The sequence below is a fragment of the Branchiostoma floridae genome, chromosome 8 (genome assembly GCF_000003815.2).
Source record: "Branchiostoma floridae strain S238N-H82 chromosome 8, Bfl_VNyyK, whole genome shotgun sequence".
NCBI lineage: Eukaryota > Metazoa > Chordata > Leptocardii > Amphioxiformes > Branchiostomatidae > Branchiostoma > Branchiostoma floridae.
Window position 1 is genome coordinate 7477851 of NC_049986.1, and position 13394 is coordinate 7491244.

Sequence of the window (13394 nt, forward strand, 5' to 3'; positions counted from 1 at the left end):
TTGAGTGAGTGAGTGAGTGAGTGAGTGAGTGATGGAAGGATTAATGTTTGGTAGATTTTATCAATGTCATAGGAAACTGAGTAGCACTCAGGAGTAACAAGCAGTTGAATTGTGTTTTACAGCAGAAGAAGATCTGGAGCCCCCCGAGCCATACAAAGGAGGGAGCATCCTCGTCTCAGCCAGGAGAAAGAACAGGAGGAAAAAGTCTGTCAAATGGGCCGTGGATGATGCCATAAAGGAGGTGTTCTATTTCGAGATGGATGAATCTGAGAGAGGTCTGTACATGTTCAACTAGCTCTACATAAGGACCACCTGGCCAATGTTGAGATAATATATTCCATTGGTATAAGCATTAAGAGCCCGGTCTATAGTGACCACTTATTTACAAAGACCAAACTTTATAGGTCCCCAAAGTGGTCTTCTTTGGCAATTTGACCATACACAAAAGATGTCAAATTTTGCTCCCTACTTTTGCTTTTGTTAGTATATCAATGTAAAGGCTGTAAATGCTAGTAAAAGAACTGAATATATTGATTCCCTGTAATGATTTTGTAACAAGCATTATATTTCAATGCATTATTATCCATTTCAGTAGAATGTTTTTGATTGGTTGATCAGTGGATTGATGTAGGAATTCTTCCCCCCACAGCCAATGTGAACGTGCAGAACTTCCAGGAGGCTGCCCACAGGGAGATGTTACTGGAGAGACAGGCCATGGAGACTGCCAAGAGACTCAGTGCAGATGAAATGATAGAGAAGAAAGGAGTAAGTCTGACATGTCTTAGATTTGGTTACAATGCTTCTCAAGCCTGCTGATGTAGCCTGTTTGTGTAAGCAGAAAAGGAACTACACATTGCTTATGAAAATATCAGTATTCAAAAATACCTAGCTTCTATTAGGAACGTCCTTTCAGATGGGACATGTATATGTAGCTTAATAGTACTGTTTCTAGAAATTGCTGCCATAGATTGCATCTTGTCGAGCAACAAAGTTCATTCATTCAGGTGCCTTAAACTCACTCAAGATCCCATCACACTTGTAGAAAAGAGTCCATCCGGTTGTGAGTGGATCAAGCCTTACAGTCTGATCTTGCTGGTGTGGAACTGTTGAGGGTTGTACGAACAGAACAGAATAACAAAATAGAAAATAATAACACTGAGTCAGGAAGCCAAAACAAAACCATTATCCCATTGGTTCAGTTAAGTTTGTATTGGTAATCATTATTTGAAATGTCTGTCCCCCAGTGGAAGCCTCCACCAAGGATAGACATCCCCCCATCCACTGTAGACTTTGGCTACCAGAGTCTACAGAGAGACATCCAGAAGGAGCGGGAACAGTGTGTGCTGCAAGAACTGTTCTTCTCTAAGTCTAGGTAAGGATTTACTTCATGGCTTTATTGTTGTTAATTGTGCTGTAGAGGTTTTGTTTCGCTTTGTTTATGGTGGTACCCTTCAGCCCCCTAAGCTAAGGCTATAATCGTCCAGGTTTCATACATATGGAAACACAGACATTCATCATTCAAAGGTCTGTAGTACATGTATTGAGGTGCTGAAATAAGGATAGAATAGGCTTTGGGACTAAAAGTGCTGAAAACAATGTACTATAAGTTCGGTGTTGTAACTTTTTGTAGAGATTGAATCAACTCTGTAGTACAATACATTTGAAATGCATTTTCGCATTGTCTTGAGTTTGTGGTGGAGAAATCACAGTAAAAACCACAAAAATTAAACTACTGTAAATGCAGAAATGTTCGCGATGGATTAATGTTCGCAGTTTTCGCGGTGACCACTTTACCGCGAAATTAAAACCACCGCGAACATTTTTCTATTGTGGTATTAGATTGCAGTCTATGGTGTAACCGCAAACTTAAATCCACCGCAAAAAGTCCTTTTTCCCGCTACCGCGAAATTAAATCCCCGCGAATTTAAATGCATTTACAGTATGTCAAATATCCACAGATTTCATTGCACAAAAGTACCCAGACTCTTGTTGCAGCATCTGCAGTTGGTAAAAGAATAGATTATCACAATGTTAGGAAAATACAAGGTCTATGTCTTAAAAGGATGTCTACAAGTGTACTCAACAGGAGTCTTACTTTCTTCCCAGTCTTCCAGACAGTCCTCATGAGCCTGACCCTGAGCCCTATACACGGGAAGAACCCAAGATCATACCGCTGGATGAGGTAAGAAATCTTTGTACCACGTTGTTTCCTCTGCAAAACTAGCATAACTAGACAGAACTGGTGTGAACACACTCTCAGTGACCTTCCATCTGAATTACAAGAAAGTTAAACTAGTTACTTTGTGTGTCAATCAAGAGTGGTCAATGCTTTTTTCCATGTTAAAACCATCTTGCTTAATGCCAGTTGGTTTGAAGTAGTTTACAGATCTTTGTGCCTATGATGAAAGCCAATATTTGCTAGTTGATGCTCACTGATATCAACCTCAACCACCAAGATCTCTGAGGCACAAAGGAGAAACTTTTACTGTTATCCTGGCAAGCTACTACTTTACATCTTCAATTGTTGCTGGGGTTTCAGTTCTACACTTTTCGCAGTGCATCCCCTCTCAAAATATGTGTTTTGAGTCACAGAATTGTTTCCAGGTGCTGCAGAAACCTTCCCTGTCCTACTGTGGAATTCATTCCCTGTGAAAGAAATGAATAATTATTGATTGTTAATCAGCCTTTTGTCCTCTTTACTAAGGGAAAGATTCATGCACAAACATGCGTATACTGGTTGAGCACCTGTGTCAAGACCACGTTCTGACTTACGCATGCGTACTAGACAGTGAAAGATCTGACCTGCTCTGACATTCAAAGTACTTGAAACCAAATGAAATATTTTTTCCTACACAGGAAATGGTGCCAGAAGTGGATTTCTTCGAGCCACCCCCATTCCAACCCACAGCAGAGGAGGAGGAAATGCTTCAGAGACCGCCCCCTCAACAACATCAACAACAACAACAGCATCAGATGTTGCCAGACCAGGGGGGTATGAACCCCCTGGCTGGGGTTAACCTGCCCCCTGCCCTGGCTAATCTCATGCAGTCCATGCAGAAGAAACAAACACCAACATCACAGTCACAGCCCCAACCTCAGACTTCACAGGCCAACCCAGGCTTCAACTTGTTATCCTCACTCATGGTGAGTAACTTTTCCACTAGCAAATATCACATTTAGGGGGAGGCTACTGTTTTTTTCTTGTTAGATTGGTCCTGAAAAAAACAGACCAGACTAGAGGACTGGATGTTGGACCGATTAGAAAATGAACAGATTATACTGGCACTACGGCGGCAGGCGTTCACATGTTTTGAGGCTTGTTGGTCCAAGATAGTTCAGGAGCGAACTACATGTAGAGGAAAGTCATTTTTGTCATTTTAATCAGTTTCTACAGTTTAACTTGGTCTAACTTAGCAGAGGCAGTTAGCATTGATTACGTGAAGACAGGATACTCCACCAAACAGAATCCTTTGTAGTGAAATGGATCATTGAGTGTTGCCCATTTACAAACAGTTAGCTTCAGGTTCCAGACCTAGATCTGATCCTCTGGACCTGTACCGTACCTGTACATGACTTTTCTGTACCAGTAAGATGTCAAGGGCACAGATATTGATGTTGGCAAATTCTAATTAGCCAATCATTGTACAACAGTAGCTTTGTAGCATACTATAGTTATCTGCTTTTCATCATGTTCAAACAAAGTGTAAGGACCTGAAATGAAACGTGTTACTTTGGCTTTCTTTTTCATGTGAAGGCTCCAGTAATACAGAAGTTATTGAGGATCCACATCAGCTGTAGACAGGTTAGCTTTAGCCAGGTGTTAGTATCAGGTGTTACTCAGGTTCCACACAAGTTGAAGTGTTTGGGAGATACCTACTAAGGTAGCTTTAGCCAGGATTCTACCGAAGTTTAGACGGGGAAAGGAAGATTATGCTAATCTCATTATGTAAAGTGTCATATTATGCCCATTGTGCACTGTCACCTTTTTATTCTCTTTTCTTTAAATATATTAAAAACCACAAGAGTAATTAATTCCTTGTATTTTTTTATCGCTATTCACATCATCATTAGAATATATCTGCAAAATGTATCAGTACTTATTATGATAATCATTTGTTTTCCATGACAGGGAGGAGAACACCCACCTGCTGACCAGAGCCCTAACCAGGACCCAGAACTGTTAACCACCCAGCTAAAGGACATCCTCAACAAAGTACAGGGGGGTCCAGCAGGGATGGGGCCACCAGGTGGTCCACAAGGGCCAGGTAAGGTTCCCTACAAGTACAGTAGAAGCTAGTTAATTGTACAACGGATAACCGCACACTTAAATGCACTGAATCCCAAACCTGTGTGGTCTAGCTAGATAACTTCGCATTATTGCACCATCCGGTTAATTGCACGAAATATGCTGGCAAATGGCTTCTATTGTATAAGCCTGTCAATAGTTATGACTTTGCATGTGCAGTAAGATGCATTGTGGATAATTTGTCAATGGTGAAGGTCCCTAACTTATCAACAGTTCTTGTCTAAACCATGCTTGATACATCTCTATTGTTTGTTGATACTCCATAAATGCTTGTAATGGGATCTCCGCTTTTAGCAAAGTTGTGTCTTTGATGACAAGGATATGGGTAATATGTATGTATAATTTGTATATCATACATTGCTATCTTTTTTTACCCAGGTATGCACCAGATGCCAATGGACGGACAGCCAGGCCCCATGGGTAATGGCATGCCGCGAGGAGGTCCGTTTGACCACCAGGGGCCAATGGGACCAGGGGGGCCGCAGATGGGGCCTGGCCCTTTTCCAGGTACAAATACTGCTATTAATACTCCCTATCAGAATCTTGAAACAACGACATTTCATATTTTGTATTTATTTTTCAAGGAGGCTTAAACAACATAAATGCAGTTAAGTTCGCCGGGATTCAATGTCTTGGTAGTGGGAAAAAGGACTGTCTTGAGGAGTTTTTAAGTTTGTGGTAGCACCATGCACTGTTGTCTCCTCTTACTGCTATGGAAAAATGTTCGTGGTGGTTTTAAGTTTGTGGTGAATTGGTGGTTTTAAGTTTGCGGTGAATTGGCAACATGAAAACTCCAAACATAAAACCACCGCGAAAATTTCTGCATTTACAGTATCATTGGGATTTCAGGGTGAAACATCCAACATGGATGCTGAATAAAGTTGAATGCTCTTGACTTTATCTAAATTGTTTCAACTTATGTAAAGTTATGGCTAACACATCAAACATTCCAAAACCATTTGCAACTGTTTGTTTCAAGTGAAACTGACTTGAACTGTTTGCCATGTTGCAGGAAACCAGAATGGCCCACCACCATTTGGTCCTGACGGGGGACCTCCACCATTCCAAGGGGGGCCGCCAAACAGAGGACCTCCCCCCATGATGCACCCCCCTGGCCCAGGGCCACAGTGGCCTGGCCCAAGGGGGCCACCCAGGGGGCCAATGCGGGGCAGACCATTCCAGGGTAGAGGGAGGGGTCGAGGCAGAGGTAAATCCATAACAACTAACTTTCTAAAGATCCACTAGTTATCACTCTTGAGGTTTCTTAATCATAGTACTGTTGCCTTAGAAGACACTAATAGATATGCAATGGAGACATAAATGTTGCCGATCTATCTTGATTCAAAGGTAATTTATTCTTTATAGTAGTGTAAACACAAAATTATTGCAAATACATCAAAAAATAAAACCATCACCTACATTGTAAGAATTACAATATCACCCAAAAACTGTTTGCTATAAAGTAGTATGTCATACAGTGTTACATAGCAGTATGTTGTACAATGTTATGTGCTAGTATGTTATACTGTGGAAATGTTAAATATCATAGAAGAGGGTTTTTGACCACTATTTTTGCCTTGTTGGTTCCCCTGCAGGTGACAGATCCCACATGCCAGTATGCCGCCACTTCATGTCTCAAACCGGCTGCAGATTTGAGGGCAGCTGCACCTTCTACCATCCAGGTGTCAACGGTCCCCCTCTCCCCCCTCATTAACAGATGCCCTCCCTCCTACGCAAATACTAATCAATTCTCATCAAATTCTTCTCATGATTTCCATAAATTGATAATAATTCATAGTGTTGTTCTTTCTCTTTAAGTATAATAGTATGCATACCACATTCAAAAAGAATTGCCAAGAAAATTTTGTATGTATACATTATTGTTTGCCAGGTTATTTTTGTTTTTACGGATACTAAATTTACTTGCAAAGATTGAAGGACACTAAGGGCCTTGAGGAGAAGCTACATAGGGCCAGGTTTTGGCTGCAAAATTCTTTTGCTGTATTGTAACAAAAGTAATACTTAGAAAGGCAAACAAATTGCAATCTGTATTTTTGTACGAACATCCACGTAAGAGAGCTAGTTTGTGTTTAACAGTAACACCGTCGGTGTGATGCTGTAATGTCTGAAATGCAGTCCCAACAGAATGTAAATATACAGTATTTATGCCAAGTCCACATTGTCACCATGCCCACATGATAAATATGTATGTACATGTATATATATTATATATAAATGTTGCTGTGAATCCATCTTTTCTTTCGAAACCGATCCAGGTGCTTTTGAATCAACAAAATACAAATGAATCTTGACATGAATACGTGCTTACACGATACACGTTATTATTTTTTTTTGCAGCACTTGCGAATCATTAATGAGTATCCAGAACAAAATGTACAATAGTATTACAAAAGAACAATTATCAGTCGTGCTTGTTTGCAAATTCTCTCTCCAATTTGTATGTTGCAATGACACTAATATCTGTACTCCTTTCTGTGTAGTCAGTTGTTATTAATAGTGTCTAGAAGTTAGCATTACATTTAAAGCTGCAATTGCTTATGGCACTGAATCAGTGCTCTACTATACTATACATAACACACCAGAGCCATTCTGCACAATGTGACATCCTATGCTTGTGCTGTACATACATGTATCGAGCATGCAATCGCTCCAGATAATTATGTAATAAACTTTCGTATCCAAGCTCATGAGAATTTGCCCCTTGTATAACTAATAGATATACATGCACTAAGTAATTATTTAATACAGAAAAGGAGAGAATGTGCGACACTCCCACGCAGAGTCTTCCAGCGTTAAAGGAACGTCGGAAGGTCCTGTATTAGAATGACATACGATATACACTTATTTCAAGTACAAATAGTGGAAAACATGAAGATAGAAATGATGGCCTCTGCCTTAGATTATATCTAGTCTACTCAATGTAATCATCATCAATGTAACTAAACAGTCTTTGAACAAAGGAATCCAATTCAAGACGAAGAGAGTACAATAAGCCTACTGCCATGTGTGACAAGGGCTCTTAATCGTACACTTAAACACTGGCAGAGTTTTTAATTTCTTTATAACAAAGCTTACTAAGAAGTTCGTTTGAACGAGCTACTAAATCGGGAACGTGTACACGTGCTTTCGACTCAGCACGATTGTCTATCTCCGGGCCTTGGTCGGGCTGGAAAGACGTCGGAATTTTGTTCAAGACATCGAGTCCCTTCTCCAGGTGTTCAATCGCTTTCTTAGTGTCAATAACTTGATAACAGACACCGAGTTCGTAGTGAACCAGCCCTACTTGCACTCCGGACTCTCTCAGAGATGTTCGTATCTGAAGCTCCACCTCCCAGACGTTTATAGCCTCCTGAATTTCGTTCAGACTTGCGAAGACCTCTCCTACAAAAGATAGCAGGAAAGCGTCTTCCCGTCCAGGCTCAATAGAGGTACGGTCGCTACGATCTTTGAGCTGGGCGAGCCCGAGAAAGGCTGTGTTCAATGCAGCTTTAACGTCTCCAGTGTCACGTTGTAATATTGACAAACGGTAAAGCAAACCGATGTGATCTGACCAACGGCTGGCGTCGGTGTGTTTGCACGATTTCAGATGACGGATAGCCAATCGGAGGTGTTGTACTATCTGCAATGGCTGTTGTCTCTTGACCGGCATCTCGGTTATTAGTATATACGGTTCAGCCTTACGACAGAGACATTCCAAGGAGTCGATCTGGCCTGTAAACCGACACGTCTCAAGTTTCGGCAGTGCCTCCGCCAAGAACGCGTCCAAGTCGTCGTACCGTCGTTGCTTGTTGAGTAACTGCGCGTACAGGCAGATGAACCTCGCCAAGGCCACGGCATCGACTCGGGAGCTCCCGTCTTCTATCTCTAGCTTCATCTCTTCAAGACTCTCCGCCAAACTTGAGACTTCTGCTTCTTGATGATCCAATGCCTTCCACCACCATTCTATGTCTGTGAAATACGGTGTGGCTTTAAACCAATGGAAGACCTTCTTCAGTGTGCTTCTGGATTCGTCTATCATAGCCTGCTCTCTGCACGCTCGTGCGAGTGCCAGTTTTGCAGCAGTGACTTCGGTCGCTTGACTATCCGATCCGTAGAGGCGACTGTATACCTCTAGCGACTCCTTTAAGAACTGCATGGCAGTCCCCTGTTCTTCCAATCGCAGTGCAGTGAACCCGATGTTAAGCATGCACCTGGCGAGAGTGGACGACTCGCGTCCTTCCGCCATTGCAGTCATTCTATCTGTATCTGTTTTAGCAAGATGCAGATACTTACGGCCAAGCTTGTGCTTCCCTATACGACCGTAATGCTGTGCAATTTCACAGAGGAGATCGACATAGCAGTGGTCTACCTTATCGTGGAGAGCCAGAATTGGCGAAAGTTCATCGTAAGTTTTCATCACATTATTGACAGCTGACACATTTCCTGTTGTTGAATGAACTTCTATCAGTTTACGCCATGCTCGGAATAGCTCCCCTCGCACAGAAAGAACATCCGAGACTTCAGGAGAAGACGTTTTGAGGAAGATCTCAAGGGTATTCACGACATCATTCAACACGTCTATTGCTTCACTCCGTTTCCCGTTGAACAGAAGTGCACCTGCGAAGTCAAGTGCTATCCTGCATTTTGACATCGTGTCGTTGGGCTGCGCCATTGCTACTCTGTAACAGTTTTCTGCCTCTGCATTTTCTTGGAGTATACTGTGTACCACGGCTTGAATCGACGGTTTATCTACGTAAAGCTCTGATTTCCGTAGCTTGTGGAATAAATTAGAAACGAATGAGAGCGCCCGTTCCTTCGTGAAGTATACAGCACCCGGCCTGTGGATAGTTTCGAACTCTTTCAATCTCTGTTGGTCAACTGAAGTAGTCAAGAAAAACTGCAGGGCGAATGTCGTCTTGAAAAACCGATGCATGGCTCCTGGTTCGATGTCACGGAAAATCGGAGCGCCTGCGTAGTCGCTAACGGGTGACGTAGGCCAAAAGGAAGCTAGTTCCTTCTGACCACCGTTGGCAATGTACGTGCGCATGCGCGTTTCGTCAGCTATCGCAGCAGCCACCTGCAGGTGGTGACCGTTGACTTCGTGCATTATCGTATGATTGGTCATCTCCGACAAAATGGCGGCAGCGGTCTTCTCGTCCGAACCAATCAGCAGCCCCAGACTGTCAACCGCCAAACTGGCCAGGCGGTACACAAACTTTTTCACGTTGAACGGTTCCCCCCTTCTTGGTATCCTGTGGATGTTGAATGTTTCCATGTCGGTACACAGAGTGCGAAGGGCCCTTTCCGTGCGTACAGCGAGACCTTTTACAGGAGAGGGTGAATCTAGATACTGGTTCACCAATTGTTCATACTCGCTCACAAGGCGTTGATCACCAGTTATAAGACACACTTTACGCAGTACATCCGCCACATGATCATCCTCTTCTTTCTGGAGCGCCGCCATTTCGGCGGGAGTCTTAATATACTCTAGAGCCGGTTTGTTTTTATATGGTCCCCTGCCTATGGGTGTTTTACAGGCCCACGGCATGGCACCGTCAAAGGCAAATCCTTGGGGCATCACTGAGTCGTAAAACCAGTTATCCGAGGGATCCCCCGAATCAAAGTTGTTTAAAGATCTGATCGCCATGGCGGGTAGAATAGTTTCTTGAAGATTGAGGATCTTAAGATGGAGAAGATGAGTCACCACTCTGAAGTACTGAACATTTTCTGTTTTACCTTCATCGACGAGAATGGCGAATTCGAAATCAGAAAATGGAGTCATTTCTTCCCTTGCCATGGAACCCAAACCGATAACGGCATATGGGCACGGTGGGTCGCCGAACACTTTAAAACATTCCTGCAAGAGGTCAGAAATAAACTGCTTTATCTTAATGGTGGTATCGTGGTAAAGTCGTCTTACCGCAACTGCCCTTCTTCTCTCTGCCGCTAGGGTTTCCTCACTCTCCCGATCCCCTTGGTCGTAGCTACACTGATTCTTTATCTCTTGTAAGCGGGTTTCACATTCCGACCTGATGTTCTGAAGCTGAGCCTTGTGAGTGAGATCTGATTGTACTGTGGACGGCATGGCTTCCATGATTCTGCCAACTTTCTTCAGGAAAACCTTCTCCGTACGTTTGATGCGATGTAAAAGACTCTGGGTGTTGTCTGGGTCCTTGCAACGCACGAGAGCGGAATTATACAGGGCTGTAGCTTTCGTGAAGTCGCTGCCATTCCTACTTGTACTCCCCCTGTGTAGGTACACGTCGCCCATACCTTTCAATGCGGCGGCTTCAAGCTCTTTGGCTCCGCCTTCCGTCGTTTGTTTGAGCAGACCTGCGTACGTGAATTCAGCTTTAACCCTATTCAGACCGGGCTTTTTTGGTCATCCCTGGACCGGGGGGGGGCTTTTGAGGCCCTCCACTTCTAAGTCCTATAACTCTTGAACGACGTGCCGTAGGGCCACCAAATTTTCAGGACATGATTTCGACATAATATCTAACAAGTGTTTGACGTTTGACGTTACGTTGACGTAAGATGACGTAATTATGACGTCATCAATTTGATTACATTGGCCAAACCCATGAAAAATGGGTATTCTCAGAAAACTTCAAGTTATGCTGCAAAAATGTAACAACAAGTGCAGATAACAGAATAATTATGTTTATTACGACTTGCGTTGCCAATAGCAACATCAATGACGTCAATATGACGTCATAAAATGACGTCATGTACGTCTAAGATACGAGTTGGGCTCCGCCATATTATATCCATCACCTTGAATTTTTAAAAATACTTTTTTTGCAACAAATAATCACAAAGGGCAATGGAAATAGACTAAATTCATTCATTTAGATGGTTTTTGATGAAAAAATACAAGGTAGTTACAAATTTTAAGGGATAATTAGCTTGTTATTCTTGATCTGGCCATTCGGTCCGCCATCTTGGATTTTGGGCTGATGACGTCATCAAATTAGCATAATTTATGCATATATAATTATGAAAGATATGCTGAATAATATAAGATTTTATTTATGTAACAAAATTGCAGTAATATAGCAAATAAATGTGAAAAATACATAGTTAGAATCAAAAATAGTGATTTTTGGCAAAACTGCCTGTCAACAAACGGTTGCCATGGCAACAAGAAAAAATGGAAAATTTGTCAAACTTCGTAAAATTGTTGCCAACAATATTTTAGGAAAACTCACCAAATTTGGTGACTCTAGCGTAAGCCGTTCTGGCGTTATAGGACATCGAAGTTAGCGCGGGCCTCAAAAGCCCCCCCCCGGTCTGAATAGGGTTAAGACTGTCTCCTTCCCGATATTGTCGGTCTGCGGTCGCAAGACGGTCACACAGTCGCAGCATGGTCGGCAATATGTCGCCCTTGGTCTGCTTTGAGTCGTACACGAGTCGGGAGTTGAATTCAGCACAATGACAATGTCTAGAGCGTGGCGTCGGCTTGAATATTTATGCAGGGGTTCATATCAGAAGTTGTGGTCTCATCGCTATACGTGATTTAACAGTCGGAAAATACACTCGTGAGTGTATCATTTTCATCTCTACAACTGCAATGCACTTAGCACTTGTGTTTTTTTCTGAAATATCTTCATTCGCGTTTGTTGAACTCCATGTATTATTTTCAGCAGGAATCAATGAAATGATATCCATTATAAACATAGGTTGGTAAATTGTAATGGTCCCGGGGGTGTGCCGGATGTCTGCGTTTACTGACGTTTCAAAGGTCAAGTTGTCACACTGAAATCTGTTTTATTTTTACCTGAGATTTATCAAGTTGTTTTAAAATTCGTTTAATGTAAATAATATGCTAAGAACTTAAACAACATTTAACTGTCAACCAACATGAACCTGTCAATTTTGAAATTTGTGGCCAGCGCGTATTGGCTAGATCAGAAATGACGCAGAATACCAGGTATTTTGCCTTGGGGTATGCTTTCAGTTTCGGCCCAGAGGACTTAACATCGACTATCATAATTCCACCAGGTGCCATAATACCGCAACCTCAAAAAAACGTTAGCATAGAGGTCTTCCCAAGATTGTTTTGAACACCAAATGTTAAATATCCTAAATGTAATACAATTCAGATATTTAGGTGTTGAAGACAATCTTGAGAAGGCCTCTATAACAACGTTTTTTGAGGTGGCGGTATAATGGCACCTGGTGGAATTATGCGAATGTATGTTACTGGCTATACTACTGTCAGTCAGTCTATACAGACTACATGACTCTGCGCAAATGAACAAGACGACAATGGAGACTACAATACTCATAAAAGTACAATACAGAATACATAATAGTATAGTATCTGACTAAAAGAACTAGAGGGTTCATATTCTTCTCAATTGCAGCAACCCAGTAGAAAGTGTTGCTGTAACTTTTATTTATTGTGTAGTAAAACAGCAAGAATAAAGTAGTAGAATAGTAAGAAGCAAATACGAAACAATGATTGGGATAATTTCTAATATTGTCTGGCCTTTACTGATCTGCCTGGAGATTAACCACATCTCCAGGCATTCTGCCTGTCTCTTATGTTTAATCCGCAAATAAACTGACAAAAAGGGAGCAAAGGTTACAACCTCCAGTCATCACAACCATCCATGAAGGATTTGTCTTCTTCTTTCCGATTGGATCTATCTCTTCCCCTCACGTTCTGTAACATCAAATCTGATACGTCGAAGTCGCGTTACATAATTACACTGTATAAACGGATTAACAGCCTTGCTTCGTATCTTCTTCCTGCTCTCCCAACATCGACCACGTCGTGAACGCTTTCAACAGGTAATAAGTCATTTTCACAGAGATCAGAACGCATGTACGGTGACAGGAATTCTAGATCTAGGTAATGTGTCAAAGGTAAAGGCCCCGAAAAAGAAAACAGTCCTTGTCTCGACCATTGTTTCGATTTGCATAACGTCCAGACGGGTTTTGTGTCTTTGGGTGGTCATTTACCTTTGACATGTCGTGAAAGGGTTTATCATATAAAATCAGGTGTGCGAGTTTCCAATGTCTTTTCTAGATTTTCTTTGCTTAAATCTTGTGTTGTTGTTCCAATCGGTTTATCAAGAAGACA

General features: G+C 42.1%; 1 protein-coding gene and 1 non-coding gene across 7 annotated transcripts in view; both read left to right on the forward strand.

The window, feature by feature from the left end:
* The window catches only part of LOC118420690 (serine/threonine-protein phosphatase 1 regulatory subunit 10-like), a 23193-nt gene extending 16184 nt beyond the window's left edge, over positions 1 to 7009 (forward strand). For 4 of the 6 annotated variants that reach the window (XM_035827588.1, XM_035827585.1, XM_035827590.1 and 1 more), the window contains 10 exons: positions 123 to 275; positions 650 to 765; positions 1245 to 1372; positions 2107 to 2182; positions 2857 to 3144; positions 3755 to 3802; positions 4130 to 4265; positions 4685 to 4813; positions 5319 to 5513; positions 5902 to 7009. In XM_035827588.1, coding sequence (XP_035683481.1) covers positions 123 to 275; positions 650 to 765; positions 1245 to 1372; positions 2107 to 2182; positions 2857 to 3144; positions 3755 to 3802; positions 4130 to 4265; positions 4685 to 4813; positions 5319 to 5513; positions 5902 to 6020 — 1388 coding nt within the window. In that variant the 3' untranslated portion in view covers positions 6021 to 7009. The remainder of the gene's footprint in view (positions 1 to 122; positions 276 to 649; positions 766 to 1244; positions 1373 to 2106; positions 2183 to 2856; positions 3145 to 3754; positions 3803 to 4129; positions 4266 to 4684; positions 4814 to 5318; positions 5514 to 5901) is intronic. The other 2 variants (XM_035827586.1, XM_035827587.1) reach the window with 2 other exon arrangements.
* LOC118422103 lies at positions 2394 to 2468 on the forward strand. Its single transcript, XR_004831879.1, has one exon. It is a non-coding gene; the product is annotated as a small nucleolar RNA SNORD24 (small nucleolar RNA).
* Positions 7010 to 13394: the final 6385 nt, after the last annotated feature.